This window comes from Malaclemys terrapin, chromosome 2 (assembly GCF_027887155.1).
Source record: "Malaclemys terrapin pileata isolate rMalTer1 chromosome 2, rMalTer1.hap1, whole genome shotgun sequence".
NCBI lineage: Eukaryota > Metazoa > Chordata > Testudines > Emydidae > Malaclemys > Malaclemys terrapin.
The window spans coordinates 226,592,775-226,616,144 of NC_071506.1; the positions used below are offsets into that span (position 1 = coordinate 226,592,775).

A 23,370-nucleotide genomic window follows, 5' to 3' on the forward strand; every position below is an offset into this window, starting at 1 on the left:
ACGTGAATAACGTAACTGAAGTCGATGTAGTTAGATCCACTTACCACGGTGTCTACACTGCACTGTGTTGACAGGAGATGCTCTCCCACCGACTTACCTTATGCTTCTTGGGAAGGCGGAATACAGAAACCGACCGAAGAGCGCTCTCCCATCGATTTAGCATGATTTCACCAGACCCATTAAATCGATGCCGCTGCATCGATTGCAGCAACACTGATTTAGCATTGTAGTGAAGACATGCCCTGAGTTTCTTCCAATAGTAGTTCAACTGTAAGCCCAGTTTCCTACATTTCAAAAACCACACTTCTCCAGTGAAATATTATAGAACAGGACAGTAGTAGATAAATTAAGGGTATGTCTACACTGCCCACGTTACAGCACGGTCGTGGCAGCGCTGTGATACGGGCAGTGTAGACACGCTTTATCGCCAAGGGAGAGCTCCCAGCAATTAAAAAAAAACAAAAAACACCCTGAACGAGTGGTGCTGCTCCCGGTGATAAAGCGCTGTCTATACTGGCGCTTTTCAGTGCTAAAACTTTTGTCACTCGGGGGGTGTTTTTTCACACCCCTGAATGACTAAAGTTTTAGTGCTGAAAATGGCAGCGTAGACACAGCCTAAGTCAGAGGTGGGCAAACTACCCACCTCATTGTGCCCGAGGGACTCTCCTGCTCGGCCCCTGAGCTCCTGGCTCGGGAGGCTAGCCCCCTCCCCTGCAGCCTCAGCTCACTGCACCACCGGCACAATGCTCTGGGCGGCGGGGCTGTAAACTCTTGCTGGGCAGTGCAGCTGCGGAGCCACAGCCTGACCCGGTGCTCTATGCTGCACGGTGGCGTGGCTGGCTCCAGCTGGGCGGCGCAGCTGCCTGTCCTGGTGCACTGGGCGGCGCGGCTGTAGTGCCGCCAGCCACCAGTGCTCCAAGCTGCGCGGTAAGGGGACCGGGAATGGAGGGGTTGGATAGACGGCAGGGAAGTTCGGGGTGGTGGTCAGGGGGTGTGGCTGTGGATAGGGGTCAGGGCGGTCAGAGGGCAGGGAACAGGGGGGTTGAATGGGGGAAGGGGTCCCGGGAGGGGCAGTCAGGAAGATGGGGGGGTTGGATGGGGCAGCGAGGGGCAGTCAGGGGCATGGGTTCCGGGGGTGGTCAGGGAGAAGGGGCGGTTGGATGGTGCAGGGGTCCCAGGGGACAGTCAGGAATGAGAGGAGGGTTTGGGTGGGGAGGTGGGGGGCAGTCAGGGGCAGAGGGTCTGGGGGCTGTCCGGGACAGGGAGAGGTGGATGGGGCAGGGGTGCCGGGGGGTGAGAAGCAGGGGGGATCAGATTGGGGCAGGGGCCGGGCCATGCCTGGCTGTTTGGAGAGGCACAGCCTCCCCTAACCGGCCCTCCATACGATTTTGGAAACCCAATGTGGCCCTCAGACCAAAAAGTTTGCCCGCTTCTGGCCTAAGTGCTCTGGGAGAAAACAAGGATGTCTCAACCATTAGTTCCTATAGGCCTATGCTGGTGCTAAAAGAGATCTGTCCCATAATGTTTCAAATCTACTTTGGTCAGTCTAATGCCCCCATATGCCACGCCAATCATCAACACAACAAGAGGAGCCACCCCATCTTACCCAAAGGTACCAGAAAAAAGAGGAGCCAAAAGCTGATTGCAGGTAGGATTGGTAGTCAGCCCCAAAAGCCTGGCAAGAAACAAGGGTCTGTTTTGCATGCCGGGGGGCAGGAAGAGGAGAGGAGGGAAAGGAAAAGAATAGAATAGAAAAAAACCTGTAAACAGCATAACAAGGAGCAACTGCCACAGTTTCTAGACAGGTGGCTTTTCATATGAAGAAACAAGTATTCACTATCCAGCAGATTTTTTCTTCTGCTTATTATATTAAGCATATTTGAAAGTTTACTATGCTTCATTGCAGGTTACAAAACTGCACCATTAGTATGGGTCACAGAACTGACAGTGCAGCTCCAGTTCAGAAGCATACTGATATTCTTGCCTTACCCTCCAAAAATCACTGATGGAAGTTCTAGTGTTATAAGCAAAGCCAACAGAAAGTTGCATTTGTTTCCCATTATCTTTGGAACCTATTTTTTCCCCAGAAGATATCAGAGTAAGCCCAGACTGCAAGCACCTTAAAACAATTAGCCTATTTCTTTTTGATATACACAATAGTTGGGTGTGTGTGGGAGGGGGGGAGAGAGAGAAGTGGCTGATCTTAATCCTTCAACATTTGGGGAGGGGGGGATGAATGGTGGCGGCAAAGCTCTTCTCTTTATATGCATCTCTTATTTTAGAAATTCATCACAGTAGGTGATTGATTACCAAACATGGTAATTAAGATTTACATAAGGCCATATGAAGGGTCTCTGCTCTTCACCTTGCCTATGGCCTGTCCACACAAGGTTAAAAAGGTGTATTTTTAAAAATATTAGTATCAAAAGTCTGTTATCTCACATGACCTTTTGATAAGCAAATTAGGGAAATGTAGCCTGAAGGAACTTATTATAAGGTGGGTGCGTAACTGGTTGGAAAACCATATTCAGTGTAGTTATCAATAATTCACAGTCAAGCTTGAAGGGCACATCCAGGGGGATCTGCTATGGATCTGTCCTGGGTCCTGTTCTATTCAATATCTTCATAAAGGATTTAGATAATGGCATAAAGAGTTCATTTAAAGTTTGAGGATGACACCAATCTGGAAGGGGTTGCAAGCACTTTGAAGGATAGAAATAGAATTCAAAATGGAGAAATGGTTTGAAATAAATAGGATGAACGTCAGTATGGAGAAATGCAAACTAGTACAAGTAGGAAGGAATAATCAACTGCACAAATACAAAATGGGAAATGACTGCCTAGGAAAGGATCTGGGGGATATAGTGGATCACAAACTAAATGGGAGCTGACACCGTAATGCTGTTGCAACAAAAACAAAACAAAAAAAAATGAACATCATTCCGTAATGTATTAGCAAGAGTGTTGTAAGCAAAACAAGAGGCAATTCTTCCACCCTTCAGCATTGACAAGGCCTCAAGTGTTGTACTGTGTCCAGTTCTGGGCACCACACTTCAGGAAAGATGTGGACAAACTGGAGAAGGTCCAGAGGAGAGCAGCAAAAATGATTAAAGGTCTAGAAAACATGACCTATGAGGAAAGATTGAAAAAACTGTATTTTGTTTAGTCTGGAGAAGGGAATAATCGGGGGGGGGGGAGGGGGAGGGAAATGATAACTCTTCAAGTATGTAAGAAGGTGTTATAAACAGGAGGGTGATAAATTATTCTCCTTATCCACAGAGGACAGGTGAAGAAGCAATGGGCTTAAGTTGCAACAAGGGAGATTTAAATCAGACATTAGGAAAAAGTTCTTAATTGCAAGGGTAGTTAAGCACTGGGACCTCTGTCACTGGAGGTTTTTAAGAACGTTAGACATACACCTGTCAGAGATGGTCAACGTTTCTCACATGCAGCCACCGGGGGCTTCTTTGGGGCCACAGCATCCTGGGAGGTGATGGGGGAGGAAGGGTGGGCACAAAGCCATAGCCCCTCCCCTAGGGTAACCAGCAGAAGTTGGGCCTTGCCCCCCTCTGGGGACACAAATGCTGGAGAAGGAGGCAGCCAGTGAATTCCTCACCATCCTGCAGGTGGTGGGGTCAGGCTTCAGCCTATGGGTGGTGAGCAGCAGGCTCCAGGCCTGGGACTTCGAACTCCATCTTCAGCCTAGGGGTGCAGCCCCAGGCCTCATTCCCTGGGTGCAGGGCACAAGGCTCTGCCCCCCAGCTGCACAGTGGCAAGCTCCAGCCCCAATTGTCCCTGACCCCTGCTGCCTCGCACAGCCCCTATCCATTCTCCCTATCGCCCCTGGCCCTATTGGCTCCCTACTCACCTCCCCATCCAGGGCTTACTTCGAGCCCTGGCTAGCCAGGGCTGAGTAAGTTTGCAGTGAAAAGTGATATTTATATGTTTGTTAACATTTTTCACAGGAAACTTAGTAGCTAGCTGGGAGGCTGTGCAAAGTGGTATTAATATACAAGCAACACTTTTCACAGCAGCTGACTTACTAGCCAGCAAGTCTTTAAAAAAAGCAACTAAAATCAGCAAAAGAAGCAACAAAAGACAAGAATGTACGAAGCACTTTACTTGTGTTTCAATTCTGTTTAGGTCCAGTAAAGAATAGAGACATCTGTACATTATTTTTATTACTTCAAAAAACCCCTACATAAATAAATAATGATTTGGACATGTATATGCGCATATTTATTTGTGTTTTCCTAAAGTTAAATATTTTAGGAAAAATTGTCACAGCAGCCACCAGCAAAAGTTGGTGGCCACACTCTGAGGCCACCAAAAAAAAAATTGTTGTGAGAACCCCTAGATATTATTTAGTCCTGCCTCAGTGCAGGAGACTGGACTAGATGACCTACGAAGGTCCCCTCCAGTCCTACATTTCTTTGATTCTGCAATTTAAAAACCCTACAACAGATGGGACAAGCTGTATTTTAACATGTTAACACTAGGTTCAAGTTAAGAGTACAGTGCCTTCTCTACACTTGGATTTAAAATAATCACACATACACACACTTTATCTTAGTGCATACAGGGCTCTAGGTACCACAATTTAGTCTGCCATTTTTGTTCTCTCATATTGGTACAATTCTTCATCTTCAATTGAGACAGCTTTTCCAGCCAAAATAAGAAGACCCTCAACTATGTGCAGAAATAGTGTGTGTTGAGATGAAGACAGAATTTTGCCTTAAGATTGTGACTGTCTTCCTCAGCAGGCAAGTCCTACTGAAGTCAATGGACTAGTAAACTGAATAAAACAAAGATGATTTGAACCCCAGTTAGTTTATCATTCCTAAAATAATTCCTTGTGCAAGAGCCATCCTAGTGAATTCAGTGGAAACCTACTGTGCTTGGAATGTAGGCAGTGTGCAACTTCTGTAGCCTCATGCTAAAGCTAGAGTTATGCAATGGTATACAGCAAAATAGGATATTCGCACCTTTTCAAACTGATTAGCAACATTTAGTTTGTGTTTATTTTGCCATTGTTAAACTTTCCCTCCTTTGGTTATACAGTCCTACAGAACTGTTAAAATAGTACCTCTGTCTGGTAGCAATTTTTCATTTGAAAACTTTGATGAAAATTGCCAAGAGAAGTTTCTTTCAAAAATCTGTTAAAAATACTGTTTTCCAACCATTTCTACCATCACTCCTGGCTTTCCTCAGATAAATTATGTTTAGTGCCTTAGAACCAGGGCTGATTTTGAAAAGTTACCATACATGCACACAGAAGACTGAAAACTGGATATCAGAGTTGGGACTTTCTTTCAATCAGTTCCACTAGCCAGCACAAAAGTAGTGTGTATAATTGAGGGATTTAAGCATGTGCTTAATTCTAAAGTCAATGGGATTACTAAAATGCTTAAAACTGGACATGTGCTTAAGTGCTTTTCTGGATCTAGAACACAAGAAGGGCATGGGAAGAAGGTTAACCTAATTGCATTAAAAACTCAGATTGAGTTTGTATTCAGCCTCTTGAATAGAGATGAGCTAATATGGCAAGAGCATATACAGTACAATTATTTGAATGAGATTTATAAAATTTGTTTGAATTGTATCCATAACCCTTCTTATTCAGTCTTCATATGCAACTTGCGATCAAAACTTGTGACAAAGTGTGAATCTCTCATTTATCACTTATTTCCATTCACCTAATACCATATATACTTTCGTATTCTGCTCTCTATTGATTTACTGTTCAAAAATATTCTGAAGTGTTGAAAACTGCCTCAAGCCACAACAGCTTCTCTGTTTATTGTGATGTGGGAGGAGTTTGATTAGAAACAGTCGGTGCAAGAAAAACCAACTGAGGCCTGTAGGCAATTTCCAACACTAAAAGTGATCTGAAACACAGCTTTGATATGGAGACAAGAGGGGGGGGGGGGGGGAAGTAGTGAAAGGCAGAGCTATCAGGACTGTAGTCTCAATCACAAATTAATCTACTGACGTTTGCCAGTGAATTATCAAAGCTAGGCATCACAAGCCCTGGCATAATTCTAACACTGCTCACAGCTATTGCAAGGCAATGCAAGTTAAGATATTCATGAATAATTCAATATACACTTTTCTTAATGTTAGTTTGCACAGGAGTGGCTTTTTGGATATCATTTGAAAATAAAGTTGCATTTGACATACACATTGAAAGGAACAGTTTGAATACTTTAATTTTTTTTGACGTAACATTTACGTTTATTTTTTTCTCCATAAAAAGAACATACACAAAGCTAGTCCTAAATGCTATAATACAGCATTTACTGAGTTCCCAGATCAAAAACACATTAAACTGGAGTTAAAGGTAAAAGCATTACATGCATTTCAGTTGTCTAAAAACCAAAGCATTACAAGCCACAGATATTCAGAATTAAGGTTAAATGTAAGGCTATCAAACCAGGTTAAAATATGGAAATGCCTAGTTCAGGCACCCAAATGTTGACTGTATTGTGTCACTACAGGACATGTATGACTAGTGCACAGTAGTGTTTGTAGTCCTAGATACTATTAAACTGATTTAAAAAAAACAAACCACAGATCTCTTCATCATTCCCACCTTCTCCTCACCCATGTCACTAAAGACCAGAGGATGAGAAGGGAGTAGTTAAGGTTTTCCTTAAATATATAAAATCCAAGTTGCACTATTCCCTAGGAACTCTTTAAATTTCATACATCAACACTAAACAAGAAACCCAAAGAGAACATAACCTTCAAGTTATTAGGAATATTACATGATATGAAGCATCAGCCTTAATTTTTTCTTTTACTTTTTGAGTCAGATTCACCTGTGGATTCTGACTGCTTTTTGCCATTCTGGGACAGCCTGAGCTTTCTGGCTCCTTTCCAGTAACAACTCACTACTACATTCCATTTCACACCCACAATTTCTCCTCTCACTTTCCCCTGAGCATACAAGGTTTCCTGTCTGGTTCTTCTTGCTGACTAGTCCTAAGCATGCACTCTCAAACTAAGTTTTTTTTTTGTTGCCATTTTTCATAATTAAGTTCTGTGAAACAGAGTCTGAAGAATATTTTTCTTCAGATAATTCCATGAAGAACTGCGCTCCTTCAAGACGGTTGCCAGCTACCATCTTCAATGAAACTGAGGCCATAGTCTCCTCAATTGAGCCAAGCAGCTAAAAAGTGACTGGAAGCCAGTGAAAGGATTTTAGCATGGACCTGATTTGCTCATGATGGCCTACACCATGGAGTAGAGCAGGCAGCCACATTCTGTACTAGCTGCAGCCTGTATATGGTCTTCACTTTCAGCTTCAGATACAATAAGGGTCATTTTTCCAGCTGGAAGTGACCAGTGCATTGATCACTGTGGCCCGGACCTCATCTGGAGGAAAGAGTGAAGTTTCCTAGCAAGCTGGAGGCAAGAGAACATATTTTAGATATCAATGCTACACAGTCATCCAAGCTAGTGAGGAGTAAAATAGAGCATATGTGCACACCAGAGGCTTCACACTACTTTCACTGGAAAGCCTACAACCCCTTTCATTAAAGAGGACAGTTTCTGCTAGTTTTTCATTTCAAGACCAAAAGAAGTCTAAAACAGGGCAGGATTTCTTAAATGACCAATTTTTAATTATCTGTAACTCAAAATTAAAGGATTTAGTTGCAAGTTCTCACAAAATTCATTCTGTACTCAAAGTTCTGTAATTTTGGGAGCATATGCTATATTCTTCATATGTAAGAGTGGTTGAAATCTCACTTTAGGTGCAAACTCAACCTTAAGCTACAAACAGACCGGTTTCCACACTATAGTAGAATTCTAAGATGTTAGACTAAATAGACTGGTTTGAAACACATAGTTGAAAAGATATTCCTAAATGCCTCAAAAGTTGACCTCTGAGGACCCAGCCAAGTGTCTGACTACTAGAAGTTAATTTTATCACCAATATTAAGAGAATGTCAACTTTTAGAGCTCTCATTCCTTATTCATCCAGAGTTCTGTACTTTCATAGATTCTTCATATTCTAGTTGTTATGGCAACAACAGACTATACATTACTGTCTTATGATTACACAGCACTGGCACATTGTAAGGCACAAGGACGAAATCCAAGGTCTTTGACAACTCAAAGAGCTTTAATTGTATTATTTTCTTACACAATGAGTGCATTATGACAAAGAAATATTAAAGACGCCCATTAACAAATAGTCTTTATTCTCACAGCTGTTTATTGTAACTGATTGCCACGTCAAGCTCCAACCACTCAATTTTCAAATAATTTTTTTTCATTCTGAGCTGTTTACCATACTGAAACACCTAAACTGAATATGCAAGTATTGTAGCTACTTCACAATTCTAGATTTCTTAATCACTGCTGTTCAGAGGGAATACTAGGATAGATTTTGTATTTTGTTTCAGATTTATTAAAAACAAATATGAAACTAAATATAGGAGTTGTGCCCAACTGACAGCATTTCACACAACAGCAAGTGCCGCGCTATCCGTTTAGGGGGCCAAATGTAAATCTTCCGTATTAGGAAGCTTGCAATAACTAAAAAGTATGATATAATGAGACATTCATGTATCAAGATGACAATCTTAACTATCCTTTGTTCTCTTTAAATGCAAAATGTTACGTATTACATACGATTAGCAATTTCCATAAATGCTAAGACTGGAAATGCAGGCCCTCTAAGCCAATAATTGAATATTTTAAACAAGAGATGGTGCACAATGAGGGTCCCAAAGAAGGTCTAGCAATGACAAGCTGCTGACAATAGCCACTTCATGACATGAGGAGTAAGAAGGCCTTACGTCTGATTTTCAAAATCGCTGCACAGTCACAAGCTCCCCTAACTGACTGGAGTTGCACGTACTTTTTTGAAAAATAGGCTCTAGATGGTCACTGGAAGTTTAGACCAAGACCAGCATTCATAGTTTTAGAAACTTTGCCAAATATCAAGTCAACTCCTTAAATTCATAGAATCAGGGTTGGAAGGGACCTCAGGAGGTCCAACCCCCTGCTCAAAGCAGGACCTGACCTTAAAAACCTCTAAGGAAGGAGATTCCACCACCTCCCTAGGTAACCCATTCCAGTGCTTCACCACCCTCCTAGTGAAAAAGTTTTTCCTAATATCCAACTTAAACCTCCCCAACTGCAACTTGAGACCATTACTCCTTGTTCTGTCATCTGCTACCACTGAGAACAGTCTAGATCCATCCTCTTTGGAACCCCCTTTCAGGTAGTTGAAAGCAACTATCAAATCCCCCCCTCATTCTTCTCTTCTGGAGACTAAACAATCCCAGTTCCCTCAGCCTCTCCTCATAAGTCATGTGCTCCAGACCCCTAATCATTTTTGTTGCCATCCGCTGGATTCTTTTTCTACATCCTTCTCGTAGTGTGGGGCCCAAAATTGGACACAGTACTCCAGATGAGGCCTCACCAATGTCGAATGGAGGGGAACGATCATGTCCCTCGATCTGCTGGCAATGCCCCTACTTATACAGCCCAAAATGCCGTTAGCCTTCTTGGAAACAAGGGCACACTGTTGACTCATATCCAGATTCTCGTCCACTGTAACCCCTAGGTCCTTTTCTGCAGAACTGCTTCATAGCCATTCAGTCCCTGGTCTGTAACAGTGAATGGGATTCTTCCATCTTAAGTGCAGGACTCTGCACTTGTCCTTGTTGAACGTCATCAGGTTTCTTTTTGCCCAATCTTCTAATTTGTCTAGGTCCCTCTGTATCCTATCCCTACCCTCCAGCATATCTACCACTCCTCCCAGTTTAGTGTCATCTGCAAACTTGCTGAGTGCAGTCCACGCCATCCTCCAGATCATTAATGAAGATATTGAACAAAACCAGCCCCACCCTTGGGGCACTCCGCTTGAAACCGGCTGCCAACTAGACATGGAGCCATTGATCACTACCCATTGAGCCCGACAATCTAGCCAGCTTTCTATCCACCTTATAGTCCATTCATCCAGCCCATGCTTCTTTATCTTGCTGGCAAGAATATGGTGGGAGACCGTATCAAAAGCTTTGCTAAAGTCAAGGAATAACACATCCACTGCTTTCCCCTCATCCACAGACCCAGTTATCTCCTCATAGAAGGCAATTAGGTTAGTCAGGCATGACTTGCCCTTGGTGAATCCATGCTGACTGTTCCTGATCACTTTCCTCTCCTTTAAGTGCTTCAGAATTGATTCCTTGAGGACCAGCTCCATGATTTTTCCAGGAATTGAGGTGAGGCTGACTGGCCTGTAGTTCCCCAGATCCTCCTTCTTCCCTTTTTTAAAGATGGGCACTACATTAGCTTTTTTCCAGTCATCCAGGACCTCCCCCGATCGCCATGTGTTTTCAAAGATAATGGCCAATGTCTCTGCAATCACGTCTGCCAACTTCTTTAGCACCCTCTGATGCAGTGCATCCGGCCCCATGGATTTGTGCTCATCCCGTTTTTCTAAATAGTCCCGAACCACTTCTTTCTCCAGAGAGGGCTGGTCACCTCCTCCCCATACTATGCTGCCCAGTGCAGCAATCTGGGAGCTGACCTTGTTTATGAAGACAGAGGCAAAAAAAAAAAAAACACTGAGTACATTAGCTTTTTCCACATCCTGTCACTAGGTTGCCTCCATCATTCAGTAAGGGGCCCACACTTTCCTTGCCTTTCTTCTTGTTGTTAACATACCTCAAGAAACCCTTCTTGTTACTCTTAACATCTCTTGCTAGCTGCAACTCCAAGTGTGATTTGGCCTTCCTGATTTCACTCCTGCATGCCTGAGCAATATTTTTATACTCCTCCCTGGTCACACTGGTCTACAATTTTTGAGAAGTTGTCTGCTTCAGAGATAAAATGTGCTATTTATTATGTATTTTGATGTGCCGAATTCAAAATATGACAATTAAAACAATTGATTGGCTACCGTTTCTAAGATATTTAAGTTTTTACATTTTATGTCTATGCATATTGTGTAGATAGAGTTTTAATCATAAATTGTAAACCTAGGTCTTTTCATGTGTTTATGATTGCTTTACATGATAATATTTCACCTGTCCTGTTTATGTAACACTTTAAAAATCAGCAAAAGGGTTATATAAATAACATTTATTATGAAACAAAAAGGCAAAAAACTATTCTGTACATAGTTTAGTCCTATTCAGTGTCTACTCGGCGCTTCTTGGCTTGTCTCTTGTATTCATTAAATGGAGCATCTCTTGTCACTGTCGAGCAATAGTCTGTAAGCATTGATGGGCTCCATTTGCCCTGATAGCGTTTCTCCATTGTTGCAATGTCCTGGTGAAATCGCTTGCCGTGCTCGTCGCTCACTGCTCCGCAGTCGGTGGAAAAAAATCTAGATGAGAGTGCAAAAAATGTATCTTTAGTGACATCTTGCAACCAAGGCTTTTGTATGCCTTGAGGAGGTTTTCCACCAACAACCTGTAGTTGTCTGCCTTGTTGTTTCCGGGAAAATTGATTGCCACTAACTGGAAGGCTTTCCATGCCGTCTTTTCCTTGCCACGTAGTGCATGGTCAAATGCATCATCTCGAAGAAGTTCACGAATCTGAGGACCAACAAAGACACCTTCCTTTATCTTAGCTTCACTTAACCTTGGAAATTTTCCACAGAGGTACTTGAAAGCTGCTTGTGTTTTGTCAATGGCCTTGACAAAGTTCTTCATCAGACCCAGCTTGATGTGTAAGGGTGGTAACAAACTTCCTTGATTCAACAAGTGGTGGATGCTGAACACTTTTCCTCCCAAGCTCCAATGACTGTCGGAGTGGCCAATCTTTCTTGATGTAGTGGGAATCTCTTGCACGACTATCCCATTTGCAGAGAAAACAGCAGTACTTTATGTATCCAGTCTGCAGACCAAGCAAGAGAGCAACAACCTTCAAAATCGCCACAAAGCTGCCACTGATGTTGGTCATAGTTTATGCACCTCAAAAGTTGTTTCATGTTGTCATAGGTTTCCTTCATATGGACTGCATGACCAACTGGAATTGATGGCAAAACATTGCCATTATGCAGTAAAACAGCTTTAAGACTCCTCTTCGATGAATCAATGAACAGTCTCCACTCATCTGGATCGTGAACGATGTTGAGGGCTGCCATCACACCATCGAAGCTGTTGCAGGCTACAAGATCACCTTCCATGAAGAAGAATGGAACAAGATCTTTTTGATGGTCACGGAACATGGAAACCCTAACATCACCTGCCAGGAGATTCCACTGCTGTAGTCTGGAGCCCAACAGCTCTGCCTTACTCTTGGGTAGTTCCAAATCCCTGACAAGGTCATTCAGTTCACCTTGTGTTATGAGGTGTGGTTCAGAGGAGGAGGATGGGAGAAAATGTGGGTCCTGTGACATTGATGGTCCTGAACCAGAAGTTTCATCCTCTTTCTCGTCTGACTCAAGTGAGAATGATTCTGGTGCATCAGGAACCGGCAGTCCTTCTCCGTGGGGTACTGGGCGTATAGTTGATGGAATGTTTGGATAATGCACAGTCCACTTTTTCTTCCTTGACACACCTTTCCCAACTGGAGGCACCATGCAGAAGTAACAATTGCTGGTATGATCTGTTGGCTCTCTCCAATCACTGGCACTGCAAAAGGCATAGATTTCCTTTTCCTGTTCAACCACTGACGAAGATTTGTTGCACAAGTGTTGCAGCATATGTGTGGGGCCCATCTCTTGTCCTGATCTCCAATTTTGCAGCCAAAATAAAGGTGATTGGCTTTCTTAACCATAGTGGTTATACTACGCTTTTGTGATGCAAAAGTCACTTCACCACAAACATAGCAGAAGTTATCTGCACTGTTCACACAAGTACGAGGCATCTCTGCTCACTTTGGCTAAACAGAAATGTGTCCCTTTGCAAAATCAAACACTGACAAATAAGATAGCACGACACTGTATTTTTTCTAGAGCTGATATAGGGCAATTTGTTCAGCAGAGTGATGTAAGCTTCGTTATGATCGCATCATCCATGACTTCTAGGAATAACATGATGCAATTCATATCATGCATGACGCAATACCAGCTTCAGATTGCATCATTCATTGTTTTGCCTAAAAAGCAAGTACTGTCCAAACCCAGTCATAGATTTATTCATAGATCCAGTCAAAGATGTATTTTAGTCATTTCTGGTTTAAATTGAGATCTCCTCCCTTTATAACTCACTTATCCTCCGCCATTCCCCAGTCAAGGGTCGTATATACTGACCCAATAGCATATCTTGAAAACTAGAGCCAATCAACAATTTTAAGCATCATTTTCGTTCTCAGTGACCTAGAATTAGTAAAGTTTGACTACATTTATTTCAGAAGCATTTTGGCTGTAGAGCAGTGTCATTTGTCCAAGCTTCCACTTCTTGTAAGCTTCTTTTTTGCGTTTAAGATCAGCAAGGATTTCACTGTTAATCCAAGCTGGTCGCCTACCATATTTACTATTCTTTCTACACATCGGGATTTTTTTTTCCCTGCAACCTCAATAAGGATTCTTTAAAATACAGCCAGCTCTCTTAGACTCCTTTCCCCCTCATGTTATTCTCCCAGGGGATCCTGCCCATCAGTTCCCTGAGGGAGTCAAAGTCTGCTTTTCTGAAGTCCAGGGTCCATATTCTGCTGCTCTCCTTTCTTCCTTGTGTCAAGATCCTGAACTCTACCATCTCATGGTCACTGCCTCCTAGGTTCCCATCCACTTTTGCTTCCCCTACTAATTCTTCCCGGTTTGTGAGCAGCAGGTCTAGAAGAGCTGTGCCCCTAGTTGGTTCCTCCAGCACTTGCACCAGGAAATTGTCCCCTACATTTTCCAAAAACTTCCTGGATTGTCTGTATACCGCTGTATTGCTCTCCCAGAAGATATCAGGGTGATTAAAGTCTCCCATAAGAACCAGGGCCTGCGATCTAGTAACTTCTGCTAGTTGCCGAAGAAAGCCTTGTCCATCTCATCCCCCTGGTCTGGTTGGTCTAAAGCAGACTCCCACCACGACATCACCCTTGTTGCTCACACTTCTAAACTTAATCCAGAGACTCTCAGGTTTTTCTGCAGTTTCATACCGGAGCTCTGAACAGTCATACTCCTCTCTTACATACAATGCAACTCCCTCACCTTTTCTGCCCTGCCTGTACTTCCTGAACAGTTTATATCCATCCATGACAGTATTCCAGTCATGTGAGTTATCCCACCAAGTCTCTGTTATTCCAATCACATCATAGTTCCTTGACTGTGCCAGGACTTCCAGTTCTCCCTGCTTGTTTCCCAGGCTTCTTGCATTTGTGTATAGGCACTTAAGATAACTCGCTGATTGTCCCGCTTTCTCAGTCTGAGACAGGAGTCCTCCCCTCTTGCACTCTCCTGCTTGTGCTTCTTCCCGGTATCCCATTTCCCCAACTTACCTCAGGGCTTTGGTCTCCTTCCCAAGGAGTGAAAACCTAGTTTAAAGCCCTCCTCACTAGGTTAGCCAGCCTGCTTGCGAAGATGCTCTTCCCTCTCTTCATTAGGTGGAGCCCGTCTCTGTCTAGCACTCCTTCTTGGAACACCATCCCATGGTCGAAGAATCCAAAGCCTTCTCTCCAACATCACCTGCATAGCCATTCGTTGACTTCCACAATTCGACGGTCTCTACCCAGGCCTTTTCCTTGCACAGGGAGGATGGACGAGAACACCACTTGCGCCTCAAACTCCTTTATCCTTCTTCCCAGAGCCACGTAGTCTGCACTAATCCGCTCAAGGTCATTCTTGGCAGTATCACTGGTGCCCACGTGGATAAGCAGGAAGGGATAGCAATCCCAGGGCTTGATGAGTCTCGGCAGTCTCTCCATCGCATCGTGAATCCCTAGCTCCCGGCAAGCAGCAGACCTCTCGGTTTTCTCGGTTGGGGCGGCAGATAGATGACCCAGTCCCCCTGAGGAGGGAGTCCCTGACCACCGCCACCCACCTCCAAGTTCTGGGTACTGATCTTAGAACTTTCACTACATTCTCTTTTGCAGAGTCACTTTTAAAGCACAGATGAGAGTTGGAGGATGAAGTTTTTGGAGTGAGAAGTCACAAAGGAATAACCTGAATTTACGGGAGACGTAAGCCACAAATCTAGGTGGGAAGCTCTGAGAGGATCCTTCATCAGCAAGAGGCGTGGGGAAATTGTGCAGTTAGTTACAAGCATCTATACCATCACTTCTGGAGCACACACAGAGTTTTACAGTGCAGCAACCCTACACCCACTAGTATCTTCAAAGAAACCTTAGTGGGGTGGTTCAGCCTGAAGAAGAGAGACCAAAACATGCAAGTACAGCTTCATCATACTGCTGTAATGACTTGTCAAGGAACTGGTTCTTGGTCAAGAAAATAGGTAAGCCTCCAGTCAACCCTTGGCCTAAGACTGCCAGATGATGAGCAAACTATGCCTGTATTTGAGATCAGAACTAGATAAGCCATCAACACATTTAAATATAGGCCACTGAACACAGCAACAGCTTTGTCACTTTTGTTGAAGAAAATCCACATCTGTAACCGCAAAGTGCTTGTAGAAATAGGAATCACTTCTCCACACAGAATAGGAGAGGTTGATTTATTTTTCTATGGGATAGGGCCGACTGTGCTCTTCCTGTCACAGTCAGAATGTCATCTCATCTACAGTACAGAGCTAGGTCGATGCAAGGCAGCTTACATTGACCTAACTCTGTAAGCATCTAAAATAAAACGTCACTCCTGCCAATGCAGCTTGCCCACTACGCTGACTTAATAACTCCACCTCTGTGAGAGGCGTAGCTCTTAGGTCAATGTAGTTAGGGTGATGCAGTGTCAGTCTACATTGACACTGAGTTACTTACGTTAACTTTAGTGGCCTCCAGGAGGTGTCCCACAATGGACCATCATGACCGCTTTGGTCACGATTTTGAACTCCACTGCCTGGTGACCAAGTACACAGCCTTCCCCTTTTAAAGCCCCGCAAATTTTAAATTCATGTCCTGTTTGCTCAATGTGGACAGCTCACCTAGCAACTGCCCAGCTGACCATGCCTGCTCCATGCTGCAGATGCGCTCCTGCCTGGAGTAAATAGAAGGTGGTGGATCTGTGGGGATAAGAGGCTGTGCAGGCACAACTCCGATCCAGCCGTAGAAGTGTCGATATCTACAATCAGATTACTTGGGGCATGGAGGAGAAAGGCTACAGGAGGGACCCATAGCAGTGCCTCATGAAAACTAAGGAGCCTGCGGCAGGTGTACCAGAAGACAAGGGAGACTAGCAGTCGCTCTGGCGTGGAGCCACAGACATGCTGTTTTTACAAAGAGCTGCATGCCATCCTCAGCAGAGATACCACCACCACTCGCAACAACCCCATGGATACACTTCAGAGGAGTTGAAGTCACAGGCCTCCCGCGTGAACAATGAGGAAGTGGTGGTAGATGAGGAGTATGGGGGACAGGCAACCAGAGGATCTAGTGGCACAGCGAGCCAGGACCTGTTTTTGACTCCAGAGCAGTCAAGCCAATCCTTACAGTCCAGCACAGGCAAGCTTGATGCAGGGGAAGGAACCTCTGGTAAGTATGCAGTTTGTTTTGATATTGCAAGGACACATCTTGTTCATTCACTATTTTCTTTAATCATGCTAGAAGACGTAATGAAATAACCAATAGAGGTAGAGTCACTATCTGCTTCTCATTCCCCTGTAGTTAGGCAGAAGAAGCCCTTCAGAACAGTTTGTGTGTACTGGGATGGCCATGAATCCTCCATAGAGATTGCAAGGAAACTTTTCTGGAGGTAGTCTGCAATTCTCTTATGAAGATTTCTGGGGAGGGATGCCTTATTTCTTTTCTACCACAGTAGGACACTTTCCCATGCCATTCAGCAATTACCACTGGAGCACACTGGCTAGCAGCATACGGACCCAGTATGCAGCTGGACACGTGCAGGAGCTGTTCCCTTTCAGCCGCCATTACCCTCAGGATTGAGATATCAGCTAAAATCACCACCGCCTGTTGAAAACAGGGCCATTATTCAGCTCAACTGCCCTATCCACATATCCTCATGCCCATGAGCTACCCCACCCCTTACTGAACCAACTCATCCCTCCTCCCCAGGCCGTACTCACTGTGGCTGGGACTGCCACCACGCTCTATGAATCCCAAGGAGAAATGACAATGTAGTACTTATAACTTGTGTGGATCAAGGGGAGTGAGTTCAGTATACCAAGTTTCCATTTATCTTGTAAATACAATGCACAGAGATACACTCACAATAGTATCTTTTACAGCTGGAAACGTGCCCTCAAGGGTCTCTCCATCCATACCAGCGAAGCAGCTCAACCAGATGAGGAGGAGAAGGAAGAGGAGGCAGGATGACACGTTCCAAATACCCTGCAAGCCTCTGGTATTTTGAATACTTAGTCTATTTACAGAAACATAGTTCATCTTTATTAGTTCACAACATATGCTGTCTGGGGCTGACATGATTCACCAACAATAGCAATAGGCACATTTGCAATGTTATAGTATTACACACAGCACTCATTACAAGGTTCATACCAGGAGCAAAAAAACAAAAACACCACAATGCCAGACAGAGCACACTATAGCAACACGCTTTACTGTGGCTCACTATTTAAAATGGTCTTTCAAAGCCTCCCTGAACATTACAGCTCCCCATTGAGCTCTTCTTATAGCCCTAGCATCTGGCTGTTCAAAATCAGCTGATAGCCATTCCACCTCCACCCTGGCAAAACTTTCCCCTCTTTGCTTCACAGATATTATGAAGCATGCAGCAGACAGCTATAAACATTGGGATTTTTTTTCCCACTGAGGTCTAATCTCATGAGTAGACAGCACCAGCAGCCTTACAAACAGCCAAAGCCACATTCAACTATCACTTGCTGAGCCGGTGGCTGAAACCCTCCTTGCTGCTGTCGAGATGGCTGGTGTACAGCTTCATGAGCCATGGAGTAAGGGGTAGGCTGGGTCCCCCAGGATCACCATGGGCATTTCAACATCCCCCGGTGGTAATCCTCTAGACTGGAAAACAAGTCCCTGCTTGCTGCTTTCTGAACCGGCCTGTGTTCTTAAAGACGCATGCATCATGAACCTTCCCTGACCATCCCACACTGATGTCGGTAAAATGTCCATGGTGATCCACCAGTGCCTGCAATACCATAGAAAAGTAGCCCTTTTCATTGATGTACTCTGTGGCAAGGTGGTCTGATACCAAAATAGGGATGTTGTGCCATCTATTGCCCCATGATGGTTCAGGAACCCCACTGTTGCAAAACCATCTACTATGTCCTGCACATTGACCAGAGTCACAGTCCTTTGTAGCAGGATGCACACTTGCCTCACAGCAACCTCCATGAAGATTTCCCAACTCCAAATTGACTCCTGACTGATTGGTAGCAATCTAGCGTTGCAAGCTTCCACATAGCAATTGTCACTCACTTCTCCACTGTCAGTATAGCTTTCATTTTGGTGTTGCTGCACTTTAGGGGTTGGGGCAAGTTCTGCACACTTTCAGGAAGGTGGCCTTGTGCATCCGAAAGTTCTGCAGACGCTGTTCATCATCCCACCAGTCCGTGCTAGTTTCTTGGGCCCAAAACTGGCACTCCATCTGCAGCTGCTCTGTGAATGCCAACAATTGCCTTGAGTGGTTTCTTTCTATGTCCCACAGCAAGCTAGCGCCAAGGAATAGTCATGTTCCCCGCAGCTCCACAAATACTGCAGGATCAGGAGTATTGTGCTTGCAACGCTCATCATAATAGTACAGAATTGTACGGGATCCATACTTCTTACACAGATGGCAGATATGCAGGTTTGTGTGGCTTTTGAAAAGAGGCATGAAACATTATGGGATGCAGATAAAATTATGGGATGGAGAAAACTACATTATGGGATGTTGAAGCCATGTTCCCAGTCACCCCTACACAACTTGTTTCACCCCATGATACTTGCAAACCCTTACCAAAACACCCTGCGCTAGATGGTGGCAAGTTGCACAGTGGGATAGCTACCCATAGCGCACTGCTTTCTGCATCAATGCACACTGCCAACACACAGAGCATAATGGGGACATGCAAAAGCTATTTAATTACTGCAGCAGCTGTACATCAATGTAACTTCAGTTGACTTAATTGCGTAGTCTAGACTTGCCTTGTGTGTTAGCCAGAGAAGGAACGATGCTTTAAGAATGAATAACTATGTCTGAACCAATTAATGGTGTGCTTTTTTTGGTACCTGTTACCTGGATTAAATCTGAACCTGAATGATTCACCCTCTCCCCCCGAACATGCACCTCCCCTTGATTTGGGTTGGGCATTTGACTGGTCCAAAAATAACTGGTCAATGTGGGTCAAACATTGGTAAAAAATAGCCAAATATTTGACACTAATTTTTATAAAAACAAAACAAAAAAAACGAGAAACCTTAAATACTTACGCCTAATTACAAAAATCATGTTAGTTCACTGAGTTACTTTAACTACGAAAAATGCTAAATGCAATGAAATGGAGTTCTAAAAAAGCATAGTGTGTCTTCACTGGTCATGCTGCAATGCCACAGCAGCTGCATCAGTACAACTGCGCTGCTGCAGCGCTGTACATATAAACATGCCCTTAATGGACCAACTTCTGTTGGTGATAGACAAGAATTCAAGCTACTCAGAGCTCTTCCTCATGTCTGGAAGAGATACTCCGACTGCCCCAGCTAAATACAAGGTCTAAAAGATAGTTTAGCATAAGTAGTTAGCACATATTCTAAGGGATCACTGTAGCATTCTGTACCTCGTGGGAACACCCTACACCCCATGTTCATCCTTATAAAATGATCGTGTGGCATCTAATGCAAAGTTTATCATGTCAGGTGTCTTTGGAAAGCTCATGTTGCATTGAGCATTGTTGTTATAGTAATCATTGTTATAGGTTGTAATTTCATGTATATAGTTATGAGGCTGAGAATGTGCCCTCTTGGCTTAAAGCAAGCCCAAGCAAAAACTCTACAAGAGCAAAAGGGCAGTTCACACCCATCAGGGCATGCCTGGGACAAACCCAGCCCAGCCCCACAGGAACAAAGGACACTGGCCTAGGCAACAACAAAGAATCTGTTGGACTCTCAAGTAGTCACCTCCCCTTCCTTTGGTCAGTTTGGGACTGCGCTGAGGTAATGCTTACCTGACTCTGAAGGGGAGCCAAAGCCACAAGGCAAGAAAGAACATGATAAAAAGAGAGATGTTTTCCATGCTCTTCCTCTCTCTTCCACCTCCATTTACAGACATCACCACCAAGCAACTGAAGCGCTGATCAGAGGGGAGAGCCTGGCTGAAGGGCAACCAGCCAGCCTGTGGTGAGAGGCATCTAAGTTTGTAAGAACAACGGAGTCCTTGTGGCACCTTCGAGACTAACAAATTTATTTTGGGCATAAGCTTTTGTGGGCGTTTTGCTTTTGTTTCATTTGACCAAATCCAACTTCTTGTGCTTTGACTTGTAATCACTTAAAATCTATCTTTTACAGTTAATAAATGTGTTTGTTTATTCTACCTGAAGCAGTGCATTTGGTTTCAAGGGTGTCAGAGACTCCTCCTGGGATAACAAGGCTGGTGAATATCAATTTCTTTGTTAAACTGACAAATTCATGTAAGCTTGCAGTATTCAGCGGGCATAACTGGACACTGCAAGACAGGTTCCTAGGGTTGTGTCTGGGACCACAGATATTGGCTGGTGTCATTCAGTTGCACAGTCCAAGGAGCAGTTTACATGCCAGAGGCTGTGCGTGAACAGCCCACGAGTGGGGATTCTCACAGTAGAGCAGGGTAAGGCTGGCTCCCAGAGTCAAGGATTGGAGTGACCTAGTAGATCGCCGGTCCAGATAGCACCAGGGGAATGTCACAACCACTCAAGGCGAAATGGCCCGTTAACACTCCTGTAGTCAAAGTACAAAAAAAATTCCCCAAGAACAATTATGTGGGTGAAACCAGACAGCTACTATGCACTCAAATGAACTCAGACAGAAAAATGATAGATAAAAACACTTCACCTATGGGTGAACATTTTTCAGAAAGTGATCACTCAATATCTGATCTATCAGTCTTCATCCTGAAAGAAAACTTGCATAAACTCTTTCAAAAGATGAGCCTGGGAACTTAAATTCATAAATTTGTATTAAAACCATGATTTTTTAATATCTAGCAGATACTGGATTTTGGCTTGATACAACAATCTAAATGACTATTCCCCCCACCCCCCTTTTGACCTATGACTACAGGAGGCACTCTGTACCTCCAAGCAGCACCCTGGAACCCCCATATTCACCTCTGTAATATAATTATATGTTTTGTACAAAGTATGCCTTGTGAGGTATCATTTTAACATCTTGATCTGTTGAATACTAATGTCCACTTGGATTGTATGTGCTATCATTGTATGTGTGTGTTACTGAAATATGTTGTGAGGTTGGGAACATCCGTAACCAGCTTCTCAGGTACAACAACGGAGTAGTCAGACATGCTGATGGCCATTAAAAGGGAATCTACTTTCCCAACAGCTATCCCAGAGGACTTCTCAGAGAGAGCACAGACAATGGAGAATGATGACCAATGGGGGTGAACCTCCATGTCATAAGCATAGATCTTTCCAGCAAGCTGGAAAAAAACCTATAAAGAAGGCAAGTGATGTCATGACTGGGCCTCACTTCCCCCACAACTCAACACCTGGAAGCACATCTGAAAGACAAAGATTTTGAACTGGGACAGGGTGGTCCCAGGCTCGAGGACAATCCCAGCCTGTGTATTGAACTAGTCTGTATCCGCAAAAAGAAGATGTATATGCATCCGAAGAAGTGGGCTGTAGTCCACGAAAGCTTATGCTCTAATAAATTTGTTAGTCTCTAAGGTGCCACAAGTACTCCTGTTCTTTTTGTATTGAACTAGACCATCTGCCAGGGTGAGACACTGCTTGCGTCAAATCCAATATAGTTTTGTAATCTGAGTTCTATAATCTATTTTATTTTAGGTAACCAGCTTTGAACTCTACTGTTGCTACTTATAATCACTTAAAAATCTATCTTTCTGTACTTAATAAACCTGTTTTATATTTTACCTAAAAGAGTGTGCTTTAGCTGAAGTGCTCAGGCAATCTCAGCTCAGTTTGCAAAGGCTAGCGTACGTCCTCTCCACAAGAGAGGGGCAAACTGGGTAATGAACTTGCCATGGTCAGAAGCCTGACCTACAGTTGTGGGGTTCAAGTCCGGGGAATTGGCGAGAGCGGGATGGACAAACTTTTTGGCCCAAGGGCCACATTTGGATATGGAAATTGTATGGTGGGCCATGAATGCTCATGAAATTGGGGGTTGGGGTGTGGAAAGGGGTGAGGGCTCTGGGGTAGGACCAGAAATAAGGAGTTCAGGCTGCAGGAAGGGGCTTCAGGCTGGGCAGGAGTTTGGAGTGCAGATGGGGGGGGGGGGGAGATGAGGCAGGGGTGCAGGTTCTGGGGGTGCAGGAGGATGGAACACAGGTTCGGACGGGGATCGTGGCAGGGGAAAGGGGTTGGGGCCCAGGAGGAGGCCAAGCATGCAGGCTCTGGGTGGCGCTTACCTCAAGCAGCTCCCAAAAGCCGCAACATGTCCCCCATCTAGTTCCTACACGGAGGCGCGGCCAGGCGGCTCAGCGTACTGCCCTGTTTGCTGGCCAATGGGAGCTGCACAGGCAGCGATTGGGGCGGGGGGCAGCCCCTATGCGTAGGAGCCGGGGGGGGGGGGGGGGGAAGACACGTGCCATTGCTTCCAGGAGCCAGGGGGAGCAAGCCCCCGACCCTGCTCCAAGACAGGAGCAGGAGGGCTGGATTAAAACGTTTGGCAGGCCGGATGTGGTCCCTGGGCCACAGTTTTTCCACCCCAGGCTAGAACCTCTCGTGTTAGCTCCCAGCCACTTATAAACAAAGCTCCCTATAAGCTGCATGGCCGCACAGCAGTCTATTTAGCAGCGCACAGGTGCTCAGGGAACCCGCCCAGCTGGGACCTGCCATGGGCAGGGGAGGGCTGCTCCTTCCTCAGCCCAAACCCAGCTCCAGACATGCTGCGTCCTTCCCCCGGCCCCAACCTGCCGTGGCCGGGGGGGGGTTGCGCATGGGGGCAACTTCCCCTCTAGTTGAGAGGTGCTTGATCCCCCCACTCCTTGATAAGGTCCACCGCCCTTCTGAGTACACCCCCCTCTCCGCTCCTATCCCTCCCTCCCGAAACTTCCTATATACAGCAAAACAACTGTTCAGAGTGGGCAGGAGGAGTTAGTCAGTGGGGCAGGTGAGAGGCACTGTGGTTAGGGGAAGCTTGGCTCCCAGTACAGCACCCGCTAATTTTTCTCTGAGTGGTCCACGGAGTCAGTGTCTACAGGGGCACCCCTCC

At 44.7% G+C, this 23,370-nt stretch overlaps 1 protein-coding gene across 5 annotated transcripts in view; it reads right to left on the reverse strand.

Annotated features, from left to right (window-relative positions):
- Positions 1-23,370, reverse strand: part of PALS2 (protein associated with LIN7 2, MAGUK p55 family member) — a 144,694-nt gene that overhangs the window by 86,497 nt on the left and 34,827 nt on the right. Inside the window, exon 1 of one of the 5 annotated variants that reach the window (XM_054020431.1) lies at positions 20,148-20,344. The exons of the other annotated variants lie outside the window; for them this stretch is intronic. Coding sequence (XP_053876406.1) covers positions 20,148-20,241 — 94 coding nt within the window. The 5' untranslated portion in view covers positions 20,242-20,344. Of the gene's footprint in view, positions 1-20,147; positions 20,345-23,370 lie in introns of those variants that run through there. 5 annotated transcript variants of the gene reach the window in all.